The sequence below is a fragment of the Sinohyriopsis cumingii genome, chromosome 5 (genome assembly GCF_028554795.1).
Source record: "Sinohyriopsis cumingii isolate HCF-2022 chromosome 5, ASM2855479v2, whole genome shotgun sequence".
NCBI lineage: Eukaryota > Metazoa > Mollusca > Bivalvia > Unionida > Unionidae > Sinohyriopsis > Sinohyriopsis cumingii.
The window spans coordinates 47,478,038-47,504,036 of record NC_142965.1 but is presented as its reverse complement, the minus strand read 5'-3'; the positions used below and the strand labels follow the sequence as shown (position 1 = coordinate 47,504,036).

The following is a 25,999-nucleotide window of genomic DNA, read 5'->3' as shown; positions in this document are numbered from 1 at the left end:
AGCGCCCCTATATTTTTTTTTGTTGATAATTACCGGTCCCATGTCGTATAAATTCCTTTCATCAAAATAAACAGTTTTATAAATAAACACTGTAGACATGTGGTCAGATCAAATGGAATAGGTGTCGAATACAATTTTCATGTGGATGTAAAATTTTCTTTTTATATTGAATTGCAATAGTTTGCAGCATGTCGAACAGGGTGCGTATTGTATGCACATGCGCATAGCAAAGGAATGGCTGTCAGCTGAAACAGCTCAAGACTCGACATCTGCAGTTCGGAGAGTGTGTATACGTTTTGTTACCCACTGTTGCAAAATAAGCAGAGAATAATTATGCACCATATTTTATTTTTGTGTCCATTAAATACGATTTAAATATGCGAGATTTTCCTTGCACACGGACGTGGAATTGGGTTTTTTTTTTTTGTTTTATTTGTTTTGGTCTGAGCAAAGTCATTGAAAGTCGCCTTGGCCAGTGTTACAGTGTAACATCTCGAGTGTAATATTTCATTGACATTCAAACAGTTTTCGCTCTTAAATACTAGACAACGTGCCAGTTTTTCTTATGTTGACACAAAAGGATCAAATCCAGCGTAACCCCTCAAGTGCAATATTTCATTGACCTGCCACAGTTTTCCTTCTAAAATATTGCAAACCAGAAGACTTGCACATTCTTACAACATGTCAGTTTCCTTTTAAGGCCCAACAATAGGTTCAAATCCAATCAGTTATATTCAGTATGCCAGTGTGGGGTGGACTTAAGAACCTGATGGTGTGTTTTGTTATTTCTGATTCTTTTCAGAGTCCTGTAGAGTACTATAGTAAAAGTTATACAGATCATGTATTCACATTTACACATCTTAAATTAAATATAAAATGTTGTTATAAAATTTAATACTAATTTTGCCTAACCAAAGTATATTAAATCCTAATAATTGCATGCTCTGCACCTTAACTGTCATCAAGAAACATACAAACGAAAATTATCGACCACTCTGGTCTTTTTCATTGGTGGCTAGTTGATAAAATGGGTCAAGAAAAGATCATATCGAGTCCAAATGTCACATTTTTGGACATGCATAGCTTTCATTGCCACATTACAGTAAATGAAATTCAATCCGGACTGTACATCACATATTGGGCATAAAACTTGCTCAGCCAATCCTATGGGGCAAATTCCTCAGATTTTAAATATTTTATTTACTTGCAACTCACATAACAGGATGGACAAATTGATATTTAACTGATGATTTCTTTTATTATCTGGATAATAATTAATATGAATCTATTACAACTATATAATGAATAAAAGCAGCATCACAAGCAGCATCAGTATAGTTAAGATGTACCACCATGTTTGCCAATTCTGCGCATTGAGTAATTCTGCGCAATGACATGACATTCCTGTAAACATTGATCCTTGTTGTTCTTGGTCGAATATCCAATTTGTATAAAAAAAGAACAGTCGTCCTTTTATTAAGGAAGTGTACAAAAAATACCCCACATTTCTCCCCTAATTGCATACGAAAATGTGAGTTCTAAATGTCAGCATGAAGATACAATCCATGACTGTCTTGAAATTGTAACCCAGAAAATCCAGTTTACTATGTATCCTTTAGAATCATAAAATAAATACATTATATAAAAGATGGAATGTATACCTTACAACTAAGACTGCATTTTAATCCAAGTTTCCACTTTTGCAAGAAGTTGTACCACACATACAATATCGTCGGCTATGCAACATGTCAGCTTAACATTAGAATGGGATTCTCAAGAAATTCCTTGGATTAGTCTGTTTCAGAGTTCTTTAGTAGTTTTTTTTCCATAAGCAAGAAGTTGAAAACACATTACATCCTATTCATTGTTGGTTCTCTTCTACATGATAGCTTATTTTTTTATAAAATGCTGAACTTGACTAATTTTTTTACACAATCAGTTTAGTTTGCTTAATATCTCCAGCCATTTATTGGCATTGTTATGTTGAATTTTGTAAAACCAGCTATAAACCTAACCTAATTACTCGACTGAAATGCTGACAGAAACAGTCCAAAGTAATGTATTTCATTTCCTTAGCCCAGTAGATAAATATTGCATCTTTTCAAAACTATGCGCAGAATAGGCTGACATATTGTGAGTCATGTAAACACATGGGAGGTATCCTGTGTGTCCAAAATTAATATTATTTTGAACATAATATTCTGGTGGCAATTGCCTCTTTTCAAATGGTAAGCATTGCAGAATTTTATTTTCGTCAATCAGTCGAATATGGTATGTGTTTTGCTTCAATATTGTTGGCAGAAACCTTAGGTGCGCAGAAATGCCTGACAGCATTGAATTTAAAATATGTTCATATTATATACTTGTAATCCATCAAGTAAAAATTTCAAACATTACATTAGGAATTTACAAATATTCTCATGTGAAACATTTTCTTATTATTTTTTTGAAGCTGTTAGTGACAGTTGCAATTAGCACAAAACAACAAAAGATACATCATTGTTTAATGTTCCATTAAATTGGTATTAAAACCTTATTAGGGTAGAAAATGTAACTTGTGTAACGGGATGGACAAACAGAATTCTATTTCTCTATTTAAAATGTATAAAATATTTGGGAGCCAGTAATTGACAGATTTGGTGTTAGAAGTAGCTACACGACATCTGTTGATATTTTGTATTCAGCTTCTTCATTGCCCCTTAATTTGCCAGCTTTCTTGAAGAATTTGGCTGCCAGAGGTAATCTTTATGTTATCTGAAAACAGAAATATTTATGTACAATGTATTAATTATTTATTATGTTGGGTCTGTCTTGTATTAGTATATGTATGTACTTTCAGATACTGATATAGTCCAATATTTATATTTAGTTGCATTATTATCATTTTCAGTATATAATATTGATTATTATTGTACATCTTGGTTTTGATATATGCTCTGTAGCATGCCAACATGCTTAGAGTGACTTATTAACTTAGCACTTGATGTCAAAGGAAACTTTTGATCCTCATTGTTGAACTGATGCTGCTGTTGCTATTAAATCTCTTGACAGTACTCTGTGTAAATACTTTCAAAATCGGATTTTAAGCAAAACAATGTTATATTATACAACTTTCCCTGACAATGTACAAGAATCATGTTACTATAAAAGCAAATTCTGTTCCATACATGTTACATGAGGTGCACATATGTTAATTAGAAATATTAAAATTATACACAATAATTGGAAATACAATATTTATTTCAGTTTTATTAGGTGCATATGAGTGCTGTCCTCATAAAATAACAATACACAAGAAACACTAAAGAGTAATCAAGTTTTATGACTACAATTTATGTTTCAGTGTTGGTAAAAAATATAAATGTTGATATTACTGCAAAAAGACCAAATGTCAGTATTAATGCTACTTTCAGGCATGTTAATAGAATAAATTGGTATAGATTTTCATTTATGTTTATTAACATTACAGATGTTTATGTACAACAACATAACATGGATGAACACTTCCAGTCCGTAAATATTACATGAGACTGGTTTCAGTGTAAGTCATAAACAACCATCTCGAAAGTGCAGAGAAAATACTGGTGTTACCATGCCAAATTCTTTCATTTTAATGGTCATCTTGTATTTGTAATGAAATAAACAATTTATGTTAAGTCTATTTGCCACCTGTTTAAAGAATTCTCTTATTTTGTCATTTATCACATAACATACCAGTTCACATAACAGTAATCTGACATCCTTACAGACATCCTCAGCAAGCATCCTGATCAACTGTACACAACCTCTGATTGGTTACATGATGGTTTTTGCCAACAGTATATCAAGTGTGCTGTGTGCAAAAAGAATGCTGTGTGCAACTGTTTGGATTTTTGGTTAAAATAGAACCTAAAATTTTACTCACTTAATGGTGAAAGAGGAGGGTTTGTCTTTAAATTCGTAAATTTATCAGATGTTGAATATATACAAGTATTTAAGTGTTCTTTATTCAGACACAACACAATGCACATATTAATCGTTGTACATCACATTACCAGTTGGACAGATGCTTCACATGTTACATTGGGGTGATAAATATTAATATTTTTAACCTTATTTTTCCTAGCAGCAAGACACATTTTATGGGTTAGAAACCAGAATAACAAGTTTGTACCAAACATTCATAGTTTTATGCACTTATTTATTTTATTTTTATTTTAATTTTTAATGTGGATGAATAATGTCCCAATTTGATCTGTGTGGAATGTTAAGTTTTCAGAAATGACAGGAAGTTAAAAATTATGTCAAAACTGTATTTGTTTTCACAGTAGCACATGAACATATATAATAAGTAATATATATAAGCAATTAAAGTATGAAATGATTTGCACAGCTTCTTTTGAACAAACACTAACATCTGACTGAAGACTGTACACATTGCCTTCACCCAAAAATCTCCATGTACTTTAACATCGATTTTGCCATATGTACTTCATGATTCAGGTAAATAATTATCTTCCAAAGGAATAGGTGTGTATGATGATCCAAATAAAGTGAATAACTTCCATTTAAAGGTATTTAGAATAAAATTTTTAAAAAATGCCACCTATTACTGAAATAAGTGGTCTTGAACACATACATAACCTGTATGACTTTTAATAATAAAAATAAAATTTGTGGGGTGGGGGTGGGGGCAGGCATGAATGGTGTCATATAACAGCGGTGAGAAGAAACTGTTCTTGCTGGAGTGTCTTCTTTGTAATTGAATCTAATTATTGGTCTGTTTGCTACTAATTAGTAAATTTATTTCACTTACCTTTTCAAACTGATGGTAATTATAAGCCTCTTCTATTGATCCACTGCATTAAATCCTTTAGAACACTAACTTTTTAGTATTAATCCCTGTCAGAACAGAACACCTGTGTATTCAGTTGCCATTGACCTCAAATTTGAATTCTTGGTTTGCATGGAAAGCATCATCACCCCAAGGCAAGAGCAGTAACAGTAACTCATAACAGTATAGCTAAACCTGTATCACCAGGAACTGACTAATGTGACTAATTGTTGCATGTGGAATTCTGTATAATTGTGGCCTATACTTCAGCACTTGTGATCTGTATGTGTGCCTTTCACTTTGCTTTCATTATTCGGAAGTTCATGGAGTAGTTTCTTTTCTGAACGGAGCAATCCATATTGAAAGCAGAAATCAAGTTTGGAGAGGCATTGGAGTTTTTTTTATTGCGCATTAAACAGCTGAATCAAGTTTAATGTGACATTGTGCCACAAAATACGAAAAAAATAGTCACTCTATCAATAGATGCACGGGCTACCAACTCTTTGAATTAAATGGTTAAAATACAATGTAATTATCTGAATTCTTTTAGTGTAAAAAAAACATTGTCCTAGAGACTTTAATAAGTCTAAAAATCGGAGCTCAGCCTAATTTTAACAATAATCATATAGGTACTGCTCGATATGTTTAACCAGTGATGTTTTACCATATTAATATTCATTCAGGACAAGTAATTACAGGTAACCAGTGAAACAAAGAGAACAGAAATTGTTCTGTTCTTCCATTCTTAGATCACATGCTTCACTTTGTACACAAAAGTGGGATGAATATTAGCAGTTTACCAGTGTAATTAATGAACTTCAAAATGAAAAGGCCAAATTTCATCAGAGCACTCAAGGTTCTACTTTCAGACCAATTAGATTATTGACGGGCAACTCAAATATAATATGGGAAGAGTCTGAGCTAGATTTTGAGAGGCATTGGGCTATGATTTTTTTGGTGCTCTGATTTGGCAGAGTTATTCTCACTAAAATAGTCAACATAATATATTTTATGCAACAGTAAAGAAAATCAATGCAGAAATAATATGCTCATGAAGAATGATAAAAAAATGATTTGCTTCCTCATCATAAATACTCCATTAATCCATATATTTATTTCAATTTAATTGTTTGGTCAGTTTTAATTTTTTTTTATTACATGCTATTGTAATGTAAATTTATTCACTAGAGATGATACTTTTTCCAGAAAATAATTTGACCATGACTGTTCGTTTTGTAAACAACCAGGTTTTGATCTAGATCCTGACCTTGATTCAAAATTAGTAGCAACCATGTAAATAAATTCTGTTTATATTTTAAAATGATTGGTTGTTGTCGAGGTCATGATGGGACTACGTGTTTAAGATGTAAACAATTTTTTAATTTTTATTTCTTAGAGTAAAATGATTGGTTTTCATCAGGGCCACACTGGGTGGGTGTATGTGATGTTTAACTAGTACATAATTTCTATGAGGTTCTGGAACATGATCATGTGACCCTTTCTGTGTTTTAGAATATGATATAACCTTTGTTTTGGAGAGAGATTCTCAGTAAAAGCTGGGCTTTTTCTTTACACTGGAAGTTGTATGTTAGGCTGGTTGGAGTTATTTCAGATTACTTGGATTCAGAAGGATGAATTCTTTTTTCCTGGAAGATATGTGTGCTCATGTGAAATTCCTGAACAAGGACAGTTTTTATAAAAATTTATTCAGATTTCCAGAATCGGAGTGATAATTCTTGTTTCTACAAGGAACTGTAGACTTCAACACTTCAGGTTACAGTGTAAGTCATTGTCTTCCATCTTGGATTCCTCGTCTTGACTTGAACTTAAAATCATTAGAACATTTTGTTATTAGGACTTTAAAAAATGTATTCTTGGATTATTTTTGGATTTGATTCTTAAAACTGTGTGTTCATATGTTTTCATTTTTACATAATTTTTCTAGGAAAATAAATTATTAATTTTTTTTAAAGCTTGTTGTTTTCACTCTTTCTTGTGTTACTGTTTATTCAAGCCTAAACACGTAACATAACGAAATACATCATATATTTCTACAAAATGAAACAGTCATCAACACACAAAGAAATAATGTTGCATAAATTTTTAAATTCATTTGTATTTGGGTTGAAATTTGTTGCTGGTCCTATAAATGGTCTCTTGTATAGATGGGTCATGGCAATTTAAAGATTTGCATAATTTTTGAAAAAATTCAATTATGAAGACTTAAATTATTTACATATGTTTCCTAGCCATTTTATGCCATATACCTGTAGAGTTGTTACTGAACTTCACATTATTGAAACCACAAAAAAAACATTAGAATAATGCATAATTCCAGCAGTTTCTATAAGTGATCGGAACAGAACCCATGTGTGATGTCAGAGAAGTTGCTCATTCACAATCTTTCACCATTGTTAGTGAGTATCAACAAAGTGATTAAGGATCAAGATTGGGCAAGTATTTCAAAGTAAAGTTTGCTAACAAATTACCATTATTATTATCTTACTAAAGATATCTGATTGGTTAATTGGTTTAATACATATAGAATAGCAGTTAAATTTTGAGCAGCATCTGCCAAGCCCACAAGGAAAACATGCAGTTGAGATTCAGTAAAGGTTATCGGTTCATTTATTCATCAGTTATTGGTTATCACTGCTTATCTCAATGGGTAGTAATGTCTCCTAATGTCAGTTCACTCTCATAACATTAATTGTAAACAGAAGACTACAGTTTTACATTAATTTACATAATACACAAGTTAATCTGAAACATTTATGCAACAAATGGATGGTCCTTATCAGCATTTTTTCTGGTGAATTGACTTTTGTATACATATTGGGAGAGTAGTAGATGTACTATGCAACAGCTTGTCCCAGTTATAGTAATTTATCCTTGCCATTTCAGTACTATCAGTAACATAATTCAATTTAAATTAGTATGTCTTTTCACTAATTACAGTGTGCAGAAAAACACAAGGATAAAATAAACACCATATGTGGCCCAGTAAATCAAACACCCAATGTTGCAAATTGAATAAAACAAAGACATTATGTTTTCAAGGCTTCAGATTAGGGGAGATTGTGGCTTGCAGCTATTTTCAAAGTTTATTGTGTGCACATGTGGGTTACTTGCTAATATAGTTGCTTTATTGTTTAATGAAAATACTAAACCAATTTTGAAAAATAACATCCAGTTTTCTTATAATTTACACATAACCACTGTATTTTACTTGTTTACTCTCATTCCTTTGTGCCTTCATATATTTTGTAATTCTTCTGTTTGTCTATTCATTCATTCGTTCATTCATTCATTCATTTTACTCTTGCTCCTTCATCATCTGTTTGTTTTGTTGTTTGTAGAATCCTTTTTTAAATTCATATTGATTTACATGATGACTGGTAAAGCTGCAGATATAATTAATTTGATCCTTCACTGCCGTCCAAGTTAAAATGATTGCGAAAAAATAAAATGTCTGTAAAAATTTTAATATATTTTATACAAGTTTCACTGTTTTAGGCAAAATTTTGTTTGCTGTTCATTTTTTTTGGCAGATCCTTAAGCTATAATGATGGAATTGATGCTTATATGCATTTCTGCTAGTACAGTATGATACCTTTACAGCAAAAGAAGCTCACCATGACTTATATTTTATCTTTTACTGGCTTTTTATTTAAAAAAAACTTACATTTAGCTCTTGACCTAGTGAGTGCTTGGCATGCTGTAGACCCACTATCAGCCTAGACAAGAGAAATTATGTGAGGGGATATTATACATCCTAAATTATTTATGTAAAATAGGTGTCTGTTACCTATGTTTCATATTTCATTGACTTTGTGGCATTTTTGTGTTTCAAATTATGTTATTGGTCATAGTTTATGTTACATTTGGAAAGTAGGAATAACTATTTTTATTCATTAGGAAAAATGTCCATATTAATGAATATGTATCGTTTATTGTTATACAGATAGGTGACTCATAAGAGGACAATTCTGTATTGTACTTGTTAATAAACATAGAAATTCAGTTAGTGAACTGCATAAATTTTGTCTGAGGCTGTGGCAATAGTGACTAGTCAAGATAATGAGTGATGCGTGAACTGTGTGCTAGATTTCTAATAGTAGTCATACTGGATGTCACTCCAGAGTTAATCAAATAATGTAACTTTCACCCAGTAAAATATAGGAATGGACAAAATGTAGTTTCTGGATCAGATTTTTAAATAATGATTTACATAATGCAAAATAAAAATGAAATTTTATCTTTTTATCAACTCATTATAGTACTTCTGCTTTGATACCATATAAAGTACATTCATTTTTATCTTTTTATCTCCATATTACCTGTCACAAAGTCCAGCATTTGCAATGACTATCACTCTAGTCACAATTTATTTTCTTTAAGGTAATTAGTGTTTACAATCTCTGATTTGTCACGTGAGCTGACAAATAATTGATTATATTCTGGTCAGTAGAATCAACACCAGTATTTACCAACTTCAGCCCTACATTGTGAGACACCAACCCTGAATAGTTATGAGCTGGTGTTCAGGACAGTGTTTTCTTTCCCTCCTACACAATGTCCCAAAACTGTTCTCAATTCTTTGCTGAGGAACCTTGAATGGTAATTTTCAGGAAGATTTGACACAGTTGACACTGTTGCATAACTTAGAGTCTGATTGATTGAGATAGTCATATTATACAAGTCAACTCTTATTACAACAACCAAATTTGTCTCCAACTATTTGTCTTAGCAGCCAATCTGTCATAGATATTATAATGCCTTAAATTTACCATATTATAGCTAAACATGTACATACCCATTACCGGTAATTCAGAAGAATGGGTCAGAAATATAACTTTATACATTAAAAATCTAATATAATGGTAATTATTTTAAAAATATCTTATTTACCTAATTTTAAACTAATTTCTTTTGAAATGTTGATAGAAGATGTACACTATTTCTATGTATACCTTGTGTCCCAGAAGTTTGTGGTGTGTATTGATCATGCTGCAATTAAAATGATACATTCAACCAAACAAAAGGCAGGATGCTTGTTTAGGTGGGCATTGCTTCTACAGAGATTTGATTTTAAAATATGCTACAGGCAAGGAAAGCTCACTTAAGCTGTAGATGGGTTGTCATGTAGGGAATACGCAAATCAGTCTGTAGAAATATCTGATCATCAAGTGCATGAAGTGGTGGTCACACACACTAGCATTGATACACAAATTCAGGAAGGTAATATGGTAGAAATGTACTACAATAGCCTGCATCAGTACAGGTATGTGCATTGGTTGCTAAGGCAAAAGACACATTTTTATCCATGGTCCATGCCACTGAGGACTTGACGAATATAGATCCTATTGATCATGTTAGGGACATGTTAGCCTTAACTTAAGATAGTCTAAGGGATATGCAACTCTCTGATCCCAGTTTAAAAGGGCTGGTCGAATACTTAGAAAATAAGGTCCTGCCAGAATGTAAGAAAAAAGGCTCTCCTAACTGTAGGCAAAAGAGTACATATTTGAAAGTAGTATCCTTTTGTCGGTATTGGGCAATTTAGTCCTTTCTTACTGGCAGGTGTCAAAATTTTGTATCCTGCTTAATCAAGGAGTTGTGCAACATATTCCAGATTTAAAGAATTAAAACTACTAGCTACCACCCAGAGGTGAAAGCAGCTTGCGAATGCAGGAGTGACAGCATGGCAACTATCCTCAGATATGTAGTGAAAATCAGTCAGTCTGGCCACGTCTGTTGCAAAGTGTGATGCCTAATTATAGGGACACTCCTTCAACTCAGTCAACAGTTTTCACCTTATTTTTTGCCCTTTGGGCGACAGTAGAGCATGTTGCATTCCCATTGAAACAGTATTAATACCCTCTTCAACAACAGGCAAATCAGCTCAATGACATTCGGTTAAAATCCTTAAAGGTCATGAGTTGTATAGAGAAATGGCTAGGAAAAACATCCAGCAGGCTCAGGCTAAATATTGTTGACAAGATTTTGTGCTGTTAGAGGCATAAAGTGGTACCAGGTTAAATGGGTAGGAAAACAAGAAACTACTTGGGTACAGGAGAAGGATTGATCCCCTTATCTAATAAAGAGTTTCATATACATAAAACTCTCAAAGAAACAGAAAATGCAATGGCAAACCAAATAATCAATAAAAGAATGAAATACCACCTTGTTACATGTCTGACCCAATAGGTGTAGTTTGGCCTGTTGGGTCTTTTGGCTATATGGTGAAACGATTCATCAATATATTGACGCATCGCTACTTTTGCTGTAACGATACACATATCAATACAAGAGACAGAGCATCGATACAAAAACTATATGTATGCAAGTTATTTTAGTCTTTAGCAGTCATGAATAATTATTATTAGTTTTCTTATTCTGCAAAATTAGAATTCATCTGAAACAGCATTTGCAGTCACAAAACTTACTGACAACCAACTGGTAATCTGTTTCAAAGTATTTTGTTATCTTCTCATTCATGAGAATTGCATATAAATATATCATAACAATATGTCTATCTGTAATTCTGCATACTGGAAATACAACCAGAATGCCAACATAAATAAGAGGAAACCACCCACCTTCCAAAGATGGAAAGACCGTCAAGTTCATATGTGTATCAATATGTATTGAATCACAGGCTGTGTATCATGGATCATATCGATACATGGCACAGATGTATTGTTTCACCCCTACTATTGACTGAGGTGAGGGGAGACCAGTGGTATAATAATGAAAGACACCGTCATTTTGTGTGCTGCTGTTTATATCTAATACATACACTCTGAAGTTCTGTCCACTTCTCCAAGTTCTACACTATCTGTCACTCCATTATGCCTGCTAGGTATCCTATCTCTGTTACATTCCCAATTTGTATCTCAGACTTGTATCTGGTTCTCTTTTCTTTTCTTGTTTTCTCCCTACTATGTGCACTAACTCTCTCTATTCTTCTCTTGTGTCTATCTACATATATACTATATCATAATCTCACTCCCACTTTCCTTACATACAGAATATGATGGGCTAACTATTACTAAATGAAGGACAGCCCCTCCCCCCCCCCCCAGATGATACCATAACTAAATGGTGCTGAAACACCATTATATATGACCCAGATTTGTCATAATGCTGACCTTGTTACCTAGATTTGTCAAAGCCTTCCTAAATCCCCAAAAATTGACTAGCTACAAAGGTTTGACTTGCTATTGATGTGTTACCCCCCTCACACCCAACTTACTTTAGTTTCTATGATGATGACCTAGTTATACAGATTTAACATTGCTTGCCTTCACAACAATCCCAGAAATTCATATATTTCCCAAATTTTTCTCACACCCAACATATTACTAGCTATAAACCTGATATTGGTGCTACTATTCTGTTGTTTCCTGCCCATTCAAACTTGTATATTTTACTTTTTCCCATACTGAAAATCCCTTTGGTCATAATGCATGGAGGAAAGGTAACGACAAATAAAACAAAAGCTTAATAACAAAGGGAACCACACTATTGTCTATTTGGCTTTCTGAGTCTTCAGTTATATTTGTGAGACCAACTTAATGCAAGCCTAGGGCCAGTTCTTTTCATCAGATTTGTGAAAATTGACAGCACTTATTAGAAACTTTAGGGTTTAAGTTTTTTTTCCAGTACAAGATTGGAATAGGTTTGTAATGTTCAGTTATCACTCTTATAGAATAATTGACAGTTAGGCCTTTGGAATAATGTCTGATGCAGGTTACAAGAAAGAGGGTGAAGCAGTATTTAAAAACCGCATAAAAGGAGTTAAGTAATAGAAAAAATGTGTTCACACATTCTGGGAAAGTTTGTTTGGTTTCAGTAAGTTTGTGGTAGGATGGAGTAGACTTATATAGTGACAATTCTGAAGTTTAAAAAACAATAAAGGTGTATTGTATGGGAGCAGATGTGACACATGAGGTATTCGTGTGACCAGATGATACAAAATCGTTTAAGAGGGTCCTTGTTATTTCTAATTGTCGTTAATTTTAGAAATAATCATGACCATAGTCTGTCATGTAAGGTCTACCTTGTTAGTGCACATGGGAATCTACAGTCATGCATGTGTAAATGGTGGTATTCAACTCAATAGTGAAGAAAGAAAATATGGAACACATTTTGTAATGGACAACATTTAAGATGAGCACAATTAACATGATATTATTGCTGTATTAATGTAATTTGATTTGTCCTGTCCACCTTCATCTTGTCATTATTTTCATGTTGTTTGTAAAGTGAGATTTTATATTATCTTGTATAAATGGAAGTTGTATAATGGAGTAGCAAAATGCATTAGTGTTAACTAGTTACTCTAGGATATATATATATATATATATATATATATATATATATATATATATATATATATATATATATATATATATATAATACTTCCACGGAAGAAGGCTTATATTTTTTGTTAGAAAAAAGTGGATCTTACATTTCAGAATTTCTGATACATATACTGTTGGAAATATGTCTGTACTGTAGCTTCATTAATAACAATTTTGCAGAGCAAAATAAAAATGTAGGCAGGGCACATACGACCAAAGGGATTTTTAGTGTGGGAGAAAGTCAAATATACAAGTCTGAATGGGCAGGAAATAACAATAGCAGTACCAGTATCAGGTCTCTTACTAGTAATATGTTGGGTGTGAGAATTTGGGAAATATATGAATATCTGGGATGGATGTGGGTGAAGCAATGATAAATCAGGGTAACTATGTCAGCAACATAGAAACTAATATAAGTTGGGTGTGAGAGTGGGAGAAGATAGCAGCAGCAGGTAAAGTTTTGGGTGTCAGGAAGACTTTGAGAAATCTAGGTGAACAGGTCAGCATCCAGACAAATCTGCGTAAATGAGTCATATTTAATGCTGTTTCAGCCCCATTTAGTTATGATTTGGAGGGAAGGGGCTGTCCTTCATTTTGTAATAGTTAGCAATTCATATTCTGTTGGTAAGAAAAGTTGTTGTTGTGGGGTTTAACGCCACTCTTCAGCACACGATAGGCCATACATGTTGGCCAGTATTAATGGTGGAGGAAGAACCCTGGAAAACCCCGGAAAGAACCACCGACCCACAAGAAGCTACTGGCAAGCTTTATCACATACCCACATTGGCTGAATCCGAGACTCGAACCCACGCAGACAGAGTGGTAAGAAAAGGGGTTGTGGGATTATGATATAGTATATATATACATGTATATAGATAGATACAAGAGAAAAGAGGAGAAGAGAGGAGAACAAGATGCAAGTTTGAGATACAAAATGGGAACTTAACAGAGAAACTTCAGAAAAGGACTTAAAGATATAGATAGATTACCTAATAGATATAATGTAATGATAAATAGAAATTAGAGAGGTGGACAGAACTTTAGAGTGTGCTATTTGGATATAAACCTTAGCTTGCAAAATGACTTAGTATTTTAGTAAGATACCACTGGTCTTCCCTCACACTGAAGTCAGAGAGACATGACCTATTAGTTCAGATGCAGTATGTGACCCATTTGGACAGAGAAACAAGACCCAACAGGTCAGAGTACAACTAAAGGCTGAGACTTTAAGCTATACCAGGGTGTAAATAAGGGTGCCAACTATGTGAAATACTCTTGAATATTGACCTAGTTCTCATGACAAAGCATCCAAAACAGCTATGGAACAGTGCCACACCCTGCCAATTGTAGCTATCTGGGTGTGTTTATATTGTAGGGCTATATTAACTACTGACTGGTCTGGTAAACAGCTACTTCTGATACTCCTTTTTCAAAGATTTCCTGATAAAGAAACTGAGGAACCAGACTTTTTATTGAGGGTCCTTGATGAGGTAAACAATCTGAAGATATTGGGTCCAGGACTTGAATGAGGCACTTGAAGAAATCTGATATCAACATGGGAATAGATGTAGACTCTTATTTGCACTGAACCTTTTATAGCAGACTTGGTGCATGCACTTAATGAAGATATGTGGTTTCCACTAGGTACTGTGAGTTATAATATTTAATGGTACAGCAGTTGTTGAAGATTTTGCGGTTGGAATGAACTATGAATTTAAAAACCCTACAACCAAGGGTATTTTTCTATGGAAACTATAGGACACCTTGCCCAATTCACAAATTTAATTTCTGTTGAAAACAAACAACCCCTTCTCAGAATCCTGAATCTAGCCATGAACTAACTTACTGTGGTTTATATAGCTGACAGACTGATTAAAGGATACAGTATATTTTAATTTTCAATCCACAGCATTTCATACCAAAAGAACATGTCAGCTAAACAATTTCATTTTATTTTCAGACAGGTCATAATGAAGTGATAATTGGAGTGATAAAAAAGAAGAAATGGATCCTGGTTGGGTTGGACCACCTGGCTACACTGCCTCAGCCCCTGAAGGACAACATGATCCTGTCATTAAGGTCACAGTTACAGATGCAAAATGTTATGACACACATATGCAGCTCAGTGAGGCAAATTTGAATTATTCATGTTCCACACCTGGACCGACTGATGCACAACAGACTCCATCAAATGGCCATGAGAATATACAGTCATAGTGAGTAAAATATTTTTCATACATATATGCATTTCCAAGGTCAATCCATTCTTCAGCAGATTAGCTACCATGGTGCGGCCTTGGGTACAGCACTTGCACAGATGTTCAATTTTTATATGGCTACCATAGGGTAGGGCATAACATGTTATGACAGGGGTCTCAAACTCAAACCACCCTGAGGGCCACATGAGGTCAGTTTTGATGGTCCAAGGGCTGCACCACCTTGTTATCTCTCATGACGCCTTGTGATGTCAATCATTTTGCGGGCCACAGGATACAGCTTGGTGGGCCGCATGCTTGAGACCCCCTGTTTTATGACATTGTCTGTTCCACTATCCATTTGTCTGCATGTATGTCAGTCTGTTCTCTGTGTTGCTTTGCACAATAAATGGAGTTCTCCACCATCTACCATTGCTTGAAGTGTTAGGTAAAATGTTATGACAGAGGAATCTGGACCAGACTTTGTGGATGACGTGCACATAGGGTAAAGAAGAAGCCTGTTGATTTGAGGGTCAAAAGGTGGAAGGTTGAGGTTACAGTGACTGAAAGAAAAAAATAGTTTCAGCACAATAACTTAAGTTCTGCATTTCAGACCAGGACTATGGTGTGTGGATGGGTTGCACTTTGAGCAAGGTAGAATCATTACTTTATGTGGACAATAATAAATTGTTTCTGCACATTTTAGTTCAAGACTATGTATTTTGACCAAAGATTGAAGTGAGTCCAAGAAAAAAATATGTACTTCCTATTGCACTGGTTTTAACATTATGGTAGGCACATGCATGAAGTATAATTAAACATGGGCAGGGTGTATAATATGCCATTCACAGACACTCCCGTTTCATTTGCTTCTGTTTCAGAAACATTTTAATAGGTTCATTAAGGAAGATAAGACAGTTCATTTTATGACAAACTCACTCACCCCAGTTATGTTGCTGTCTTGTCACAGTTGTAGGAGTGGCCTGAAGCACTCACTGTTATGGATCACTGCCATCTCGCCTCTGTCTGCATGGTTTCGAGTCTCGGGTTCGGCCTATGTGAGTATGTGAGAAAGCTTACCAGTAGCTTCTCGTGGGTTGGTGGTTCTTTCCTGGGTTTATCTGGGTTCTTCCTCCACCATTAGTACTGGCTGCCATGTATAGCCTATATTGTGCTGAAAAATGGTGTTAAACCCCACAACAACAACAACAGTTATAGGAAGTTTGTGTTTAGGTTTTACTTAAAGCCTCAATGCCCCAGTTTTTCATAAATTTCACCATTCTTTCAGTCTGGCTAAAGTTTGGAGGGAAGGAAATGATCTGTAAATAAAACTATCTGACATTAACCGTTCTTTGAAAAATTCAAGATGTAAGGTTTAAATGACGTTCAAGTATTCAGTTATGAATTAAGAGTTGCTTCAGTTACTGAAGTTGCTTGTAATTCTGTTCTTTTTCGGGAGTGCTCCAAAAGATTGTACACATATCATAAACATTATGCTTAACCTTTTATCTTCATTTTGTTTGTATACAGTTTATTTATATTTGGAACAAAGTAATCTAGAATAATATCACATAAAGATTGCCTACCATATCCAACATAGCGTTGTGTTGGCCTCTTTTATTTACTTTGGTGATGTTATCAATTCTTGCATTCCAATTTTTGGCTGAAATCGGTTGTCCCATGAATGTCACTGATCAACATTGCATTAATTTGTACACATGTGAAAATTGGCAGTGTTTCTCAGTTTGAGGGAGAAATGAAATGGATCATAATGTGATGACTCGTTGATATTATCTTGTTTTAAATGTACCCAATAATTTTTAGGACCAATATCTTTCAAGTTACAGCAGTGTTCGGGTGGTTTGACATACGTGACTTTTTGCATGTAACAGCAGTATCAGAGCTTTATGTTTAATTTTTTTTCTTCATTTAGTTATATTCCTAAACATTTCTTTATACATGGGATTGAAGCTAGAAGAGTTTCTTTGATATGCTTGCTTGCTGCTTTGACCTTGGGTGAATGTTACAGTCACAAAATGTATTTCACCATTTTGGTTAAAAGTTTTTTAAATTTGCTTGTACAGTGTATTACCTTAAAAAAATTCATTTTTCGTGCTTGGATGAATCATTATGAAATGTCTGATTCATTGTCACATTGTTTGACCTTTCAGTTTCAAGGTCATTGTCACATGTTTTACAGCAGTGATTTGATGGGGGTTAGGGGCTAAACAGGCAGTCTGTATTGTATTACATGAACACATGCGTTTGTGTATTTCTTTGAGCTGTTTGAGCTAAATCTTAATGCTTCAAATTGACTTCATAGACAGGAACGACAGAAGAGCCTTTGCAATAAAACCTTTTATTATTCCAATCCATCCAACCATCAATTTAACCACACCTTAGCTCAGATTTGTCACAGTTACTCCATGTAAAGTACAGGGAGGATTGCCATGAAACTTTACACACACACATTCATCATAGGTCTAGTTGGTCCTGAATGAAAAAAAATTGGTGCTCATTGGGCATCATTATAGCCACCCTGGCATCCATTTTAGAAGTCTTTTTGCTATCACTCCTCGATGGATGGTAAAATCAGTATGCCATTTTCACTTTCACTGAATATGGTTTAGATCTGACAACCCAACATGGCCACATATCAGTCATCTGGAAAAACTTGTTATGCTGTAGCTCTTCCTCTAGTATCTATGGCCATATCTCTGTGGGGTTTTCACTTAATGACTTCTTATGATGTAGTTGATCCTAAATACAAATGTTGCCTGTCTGAACTCAGTATAGCCACAATGGCAGCCATCATGAAATCTTGTTACGGAGACTCCTTATGGGAAATTTACTTAAAAAATATCTTATTTGGACCTTATTGAAAATGGTGCAGACCAAAAGCAAGGCAAACATGATTACCGTCTTGAAAATGTGATTATTGCCACTTCTCCAGAATAGATAATTGTGTAGACACAGGGTTCTTACTAAATCACTTTTTACGGTATTTTACTTGGTCCTAAATGTAGCTCCAATGTGGCTGCCATGGCAGCCAACTTGAAAACGTCACTGTAACTACTTTTGAATTGATGGTTGTGTTCACATGGGGTTTTCACCAAATACTTCTTGCAGTATATACGGTAGTTGGTCCTGTATTTATGTGAGGTCTGTCTGACCTCCAAAATGGTTGCCTTAATGACCATCTTGACAGTCTTTGTATGGCTACTTTAATACTGTACTGCAAATTAAAGTCATAATGCATTCTGCACATTATAAATTTGTTACTCAACTGTGAAGATAAACTGAACAAATAAGAATCTAAAAATAAACTGAACAAATAAGAATCTAAAAATAAACTGAACAAATAAGTATCTAAAAATAAACTGAACAAATAAGAATCTAAAAGTAAACTGAACAAATAAGTATCTAAAAGTAAACTGAACAAATAAGAATCTAAAAGTAAACTGAACAAATAAGAATCTAAAAGTAAACTGAACAAATAAGTATCTAAAAGTAAACTGAACAAATAAGAATCTAAAAATAAACTGAACAAATAAGTATCTAAAAATAAACTGAACAAATAAGAATCTAAAAGTAAACTGAACAAATAAGTATCTAAAAGTAAACTGAACAAATAAGTATCTAAAAATAAACTGAACAAATAAGAATCTAAAAATAAACTGAACAAATAAGTATCTAAAAATAAACTGAACAAATAAGAATCTAAAAATAAACTGAACAAATAAGTATCTAAAAATAAACTGAACAAATAAGTATCTAAAAGTAAACTGAACAAGTAAGTATCTAAAAATAAACTGAACAAATAAGAATCTAAAAATAAACTGAACAAATAAGAATCTAAAAATCATATAGGATATTTTTTTCAAAACACTTCTGTACATTCCAAAGTATGCAGATGTAGGTTAATACAAAATAATGCTTGAAAATTCCACTAATAAATTAAAACATAAAAACAACATGTACACTAAAGGGGGTCTGCAATTGATGCTGTTTGCTCATATTTATGCATGTGTATGCTTCAGTCCATTTCCACTTTGAGATTGGATTCTTTTCAACTTGAATTAAGTGCTGTTGTCAATTTGCAGAGTGAGTGGCAGAATGAAGAAAGTAAAGGATGAAATAAGAGTTTCTTGCAAAAGGACAGTAATTCTAAAACTCACATGCTGAGTTAGATTAAAATCAAAACAAAAAATAAACAAAAAGAAAACACATTTTTAAGCCAGCTGTAGAAATCCTGACAGTTGCATAACACATGGTTATGACACAAGACCATAATGGGAGGTATGTTGTATAATATTTACAGAAATTATGTGAAAAATAACCCTTTTGCATCAGAAATAGGCTTCTTAAATTTAGGACATCAAGTCGTACAGTATGCCTAGTCAAATTCGTTATATTAAAAAAAACATAAAAAAAAGAGTTTCTCAACTTGTTGAAGCTAGCTGTGCATATGCCTTTTCAGATGGAAGTCTGAAAAAATCTTATTACTGTTCTGTAATAATGTTGACTTTGAAAAAGTTGTTTTATTTTTACAAAATACCTTCCTTTCTTGAATAAAAATGGAGCAGATTTGTCCACCAACATGCCCTTGCTGTTGTAAACAAGTTTGAAAACCAGATAACTTAGAACTGTTTACAGTAATTTTACTGCAGTTGATAGGGTAAATATAGGCAGCAGTTTAATTCATATGTTTATGGGCAAAGTATTTTCCACAAAGATTTCCAGACTTACAGGCATTAATTAGGCTGTTGATCTTAATCACTTAAATGCTTGAGACTGCTTGATTTCATTGAAGAATCAGTAGAATTGTGAGTGAGATCAGGCCTTTAAGTTTGATTCTGTGAATGAATTGTTGACAATAAAAATAAAAGAATGGGATTTAGTATCACTCTTTGTAACATGTGTAGGAGTTACTCTTAGAAATCAAGATACACATGAGTGGTTGTGAACTTGCAGCAGGATACATGTATTCAAGCAAACAGTAATTGGTCTAATGGTGGTGGTAGTGGGTGCCTCAGGATCAGGTAGACTAGGAACAGTCACATGCATGCTTCATAAGGTTTATTGAACTGAGATTTGCTAAGATAAACTTCGAATTGGTGGCTAAAATCATGCTTAGGACTTTGACCAACTACTGATAAATAATTGTTAGGGTAAGTGGTCTGCCGGCCTGCCCATGGAGTTGAGTCGTAGGTCATTGATTCCTTTTTTTAAACTTCATTGAACTTTATGAACACACTGAACTGTGCATAAACAAATGAATTTTGAACAAACTGTACCTAATTTTTTAGTAAACAAATAGTGGGCACTGTTATTAATTTTTCAAGATTAGAGGACTTGACCATTGTTGTCACATTGCCAAAATAAATGCTGAATGTTTACACATCTTGTAAGAAATGAAACAAGTCCATCTAATTGTGGTCTTTATTTTCCTGATAGATAGTAATTTAGAAAGCCACTTAAAACATGGTCTTAGTTTTCCTGATTGTCCAAAATGAAGATTTCTTTCTCTACCAGATTCATTTAAACTTGTCTTAAGCTTCCTAATAGACCTTAATGGAGGTGACTGTCTCTAACTAATCCACTTCAGCATGGTCTTAATTTTCCTAATAGACTGTAAAGAAAGTTGGCTTTCTCTAGCAAGAAATTCAACCTGAAAATAAGGTTCTGTCATTATTGCTGATGAATAATACACAATAATTACATCTGTTGCTAAAGCATGTATATACATACCACATGGCAAAAGTACACTTGATACAGGTTAATTGAGTATAGACAGTGTAGCATCACTTGTAGATAAGACTGGCAAAATTGACATTCCCCATATAAAGTTCATCATAATTTACTGGGTGTTAACATAAGAATTCAAAATAAGAATTAAAGAAGGAAATCATGTTAGAAATTTAGCTCAGCGTAGAAAACCTTTTCTCCCATCCAGTATGCTAAGGGGGCAGGGACCAGTTTTTTGTACAAATTTAATGCTGCAGTCAACGACCAAGTATAAAAAATCATAAACAATCAAATATACAAGTGAGGTAAAAAAGGTCCATTATTTTTGGATACCTATATTAAAACAAAGCATAAGAATATTATCCACTTGACCAAAGAAATCAATGGCAGTTCATAGCAGAAGAAGTTTATGCACCCCAACCCCAATTTTCTACCTTGAATTATCATGTCCAAAGGTCATTTTTGACACCATGTGATGCTCACAGTGCATACACAAGCCCTTTTCCTAGGTGACATTTCTGCAAAAATAGTGTGTACTAAATGGGCTGATGTGATTGAAAATAGTTGTCTTCCAAGCTGTTTTTGAGATATTCTACTTGCCCCAAACCCATGTGTTTACTGCTATGGGAGGCTAGCTCTTCTTCCTAGCCGACTATTGGTATTTCACTATCAACATACTGCAGAGTAACTATGGAAGGTGTACATGCCTGATATCAATTTCAAGAACAGAAGCCCGAAGCATCCAATTCACAAATATATCTATATCTTTAAATAGTAAACAATAATAGCTTAAAAAGTCACACCATAGCCATAAGTCATGAATTTGCCAGGGGCCAATTTACGAAACTGAACCCTGCCACCTATGATGTGTTGGGTCACACACACACACACAATGGCTATCTTTTCATTGCACTTTTGAAAGTTTACTTTTGTCACTGAAAAAGTACTATGGCAAATCAGGTTACTATTAATCCATGTACTAAATACTTATAAACTTCATTGAATATCTTTTAAACGTTATTTAATAATTTACAAAAAGAATTAATTCAGATATCTTATAAATTTTATATCTTAGAAAATTAATAGATATATTAATAAAGTTTGCAGATGTTTTGAAAAAATGTAGAAGGTATTTAAGTTATATTGTAAAATATATTGCCTGATGTCATACACATTTTGTGAATTGTTTCTTGTGTATATTCTTTGTCTGTGTAAAGTAATACTCCTAAAGAGCAGAAAATATTAATATGGTCATTGAATGAATTAAAGGTTACAAATCATTATCACTGCCAGTGTGTCCATCTTGGAAATATAATTATAGCCACTCCTAGATTGATGGTCGTGCTGATCTCTTTTTTCTTCCCAGAATTGTTATCATGTCTAGATGGTCCTAAAAGAAATGGTGCAGATCTCAAATCCAATATGGCTACCATGATACCCATATTGAACTAATGATACAGGTATCACTCCTTCATATAAGTGAAATTTCAGTCTTTTCACCAGAAAATTTCTTATGCTATTTACATGGCATTAAATAAGATCAAAACTTGACTAGGATTCAAATGCACACAGGTCAGCTTGAAAATATTACACTTAAATCTTTTAACCAATCCACAGTCATAGGCTTTGACTTTGAGCTCATTTACCAGTATAACCTCCCATAGACTGATAGAGATCTCGGAAACGCTTAATTACTTGTATTTGGACGCCAGTTTTTGATTTGGGACGCAGAAAATCACTGAGGCGGGAGTTCTCTGTACGCATGTAATAGGTTTGCGGCAAAATTCAAAGACTTGCCAGTCTTGCTTCAGTGATCTGGATATATATTAACTGCCTCTTGTACACTATTTTGTCATAAAATTTGTTTGAAACTGTAAGTGAACCAGTAGGCCTAACTGGAAATAATGGCAGACTTCGCTAAGTCTGGGATGTATCAGTTTATTATATTGTCTGTTTTCATACATCGTCTGGCAAATATTTTCAGAAAAATACACAAATCATTGAAAGCAAAACCAAGGTAATACTTTATTAAAGATTTAACTTTAAATTGCAAATTGTGTAGGTCAGAAATGTAGAGGACAATGCTATGTTGTGGAATTCGCGAGATGTGCTTTAAGGTCTAAGCTGTTTTCTGACTTGACACGTATTTGCGAAAATACGGGAGAAAAACAGCAAATCAGATACTATTTAACCATTGCCTAAAATTACTACAAGGACGTAGACAAATAAATCATAAATTTGCAATCCTGTCAATGGACTGTTGTAATGAAGCTATATTAAAGTGAGTGATTACATTACGGAAACCTCTCCATCTAAAAATAGATGCACTCACGTCTGTGTTGATTCTGTAGGAAAGAAGGGACTGCAACTTTTAATGGTGGGACTCCTATTTTTACCAAACTGGGAGTCCTGTTCTCCTTGTTTTAAAATCCTAGTGAGTTCTCTGCTCCAGTTCAGAAAGTCTCCTTGATGAAGGCAAATGAACCATCACTTTATTTTAGATGAACAAAAGTGGCTGTTCAGTATTCTACCAAACTCTCCTCTGATTCACTTAATTTTGCATATATGATGTTGTCATTTTGCCCAATACCAAACCTTGTGCACTGAGTAACCAAATTTCATTTCACTTTTGGCATGCAGATTTGTCCTCCCCTAGAAGCAGAAAAAATTAGCCCTGCAAATACTGCAAAAGACTGTTTTTCCAAATCGCCATTGTGGTTGTTGATACCTTCCAAAATACTATTTGATCTTTGCAAGTTAAAAATCCTCAGTGATCGTTTGCTTTTAACACTAAATTCAGTGAATCAGAGCTTGCTGTGATAGCTGTACCATATACATATGGTTTGAAAGACGGAGATAAGGTTGGAACTGCCATTGCAATCCCCTGTGGCACCATCTCAAGCCAGTTACTGGAGAAAGTTGCCATTTTACTGCAGAAATAACAGCTATACTAACAGAAAACCTCCACAAAATGAAATTGTGTCAGTGGTTCATATTTCCTTTCCATCATGAAGACCTTCCAAAACCTGAAATTTTAAAACCTATTAATATCCTAACTTCTGCAGAAACATATCCTAACTTTTACAAATGCTCATACAGTCTGGAAAAAAACGTATTAGTGTAATGTTGGACCCCTAATCACATTTTTATTGAGAATAGTCCTTGACTAATGAGTCACCCTCTATAAATAAAGCATTATTATTATTATTATTATTATTGGGAAGATTCAAGCACTGGGCAAATAAAGTAGCCAAAGCTGCTCTCTAGTCCCCATTTTGAATGGAAGATTATATAGACTGATTTAAAATATTTATAAATTAGCATGGCCTTCATGCATGAACAAATATGTGGAATGAAAACTCGACAAACTAACTTTGAAACATCCAAGCCAAAATTGGAGATTGTCATCCCTCTGAACAAATTACAGAAATGAGGTGGTGTTGTGCTGATTGCATATCAGACATGCATATATGACTTGTGCATACTTCAGGAAAGGCAAACCTTGACCAGAGTGCAAGCCTTGCCTTTCTCCAACAACAATGGAATACATTCTTACTGTGTATTGACTTCCACCAAGCTATAAACTATATTGTGATATCACCTGAGACAGTCTTGAACTTCTTGAGGGGATGCAGATTAAATATCAAATTTTGACTAAATGTTTTAAAGGTTTTACATTTTTCCCTTTATCTGATATTTCTTTAAGTTATCTCTTAACTTATAGCTTTTAACTTTTTTTTCTAGTGCAAGTCTATATGTGTACCTTTTTAGAACTTTACACTTATCAGCACCATTCACCCATTGGTGTGCTGATGTGGTGTTAGACCCTACTGCTACTCTTGGGGTATTGCTGGTTCTGAATCAAAATGATGCTGATATCAAAAATGTTGAAACTCTTGTTATCACTCAACAGTATGAGAGGCTGTTTAAGTACTCACCAGTTAAAAAGAAGAAATAGTCTTACCATGGATTCTTGGAAATTCTTTTTTGGCCATTAGAGCAAAAGCCCCTTTCAGAGACTTTTTTTAAGTAGCAACCAAAATTTACATTGACAGATTGGGCTTACAGTGTTTTAAACATTTTAAAAGGTAAAAGCAAGAGAAAAATCCTGACTGCAAGAAGTTCAATGACTTTACATATTGATACCTCCTTTATTGATCCCAAGTTCTGGATATCTTAGAATTATGTTAAAGTCAGGAAGCTGCAAACTATTTTAAATTAATGAAGGATGTCTGATTGATTTCGCAACATAATATGTCACAAGATAGTTGTGAGATATCCTTGTTCATGCGGTGCTTAAAGATTTATTTCAGCACTTGTGGGACTTAAAATTTATTAGTACCGAATGAGACCAAGGTTGTTGCCAAAAACAGATCTAATTTTTGAAAAAGCTCGCAATTTATGTTAAACTGTTTTAACCAGTTATAAAGAAATTAACAGATAAAGTCTACCGTATTCCATATTTTTCCATGGCAACATCTTTCAAATTTTACATCAGAGGTGAAACAATTGCAGTATGCTGCAAATTGTTTCTTTCATGCTGAACTGATTAAGATTTTACAGCATGACTGCACCTTCTTCTTTTTAAATTTGAGTTAAAATAGCACAGATGCAGTCTTGCTTCATTTTTCCACATCATATCCTGCCTAATATAGCATGATTGCAACATGTATATTCAGCATATTAATAGTACATGCTGGGATGCAGCATTGTTGTGAAATTGTCAAAGTCTGCTCAGCATGAATACAGCATGGAGATTCAAGAGACTTTGCATGTTAATTATGCATTTATCTTTGAAAATAATTTTGTTCCAGGGTATAGTAAAATAGATAAAATCAACATGATGTAACATTTTGGAGATTGTTTAATTATGT

At 33.8% G+C, this 25,999-nt stretch overlaps 1 protein-coding gene across 1 annotated transcript in view; it reads left to right on the top strand.

Annotated features, from left to right (window-relative positions):
* Window positions 1-219: 219 nt before the first annotated feature.
* Window positions 220-25,999, top strand: part of LOC149799099 (rab-3A-interacting protein-like) — a 102,309-nt gene continuing 76,529 nt past the window's right edge. The window contains exons 1-2 of the mRNA XM_089958085.1: window positions 220-283; window positions 15,143-15,398. Of these exons, the coding sequence (XP_089814211.1) occupies window positions 15,187-15,398 (212 nt within the window). The 5' untranslated portion in view covers window positions 220-283; window positions 15,143-15,186. The remainder of the gene's footprint in view (window positions 284-15,142; window positions 15,399-25,999) is intronic.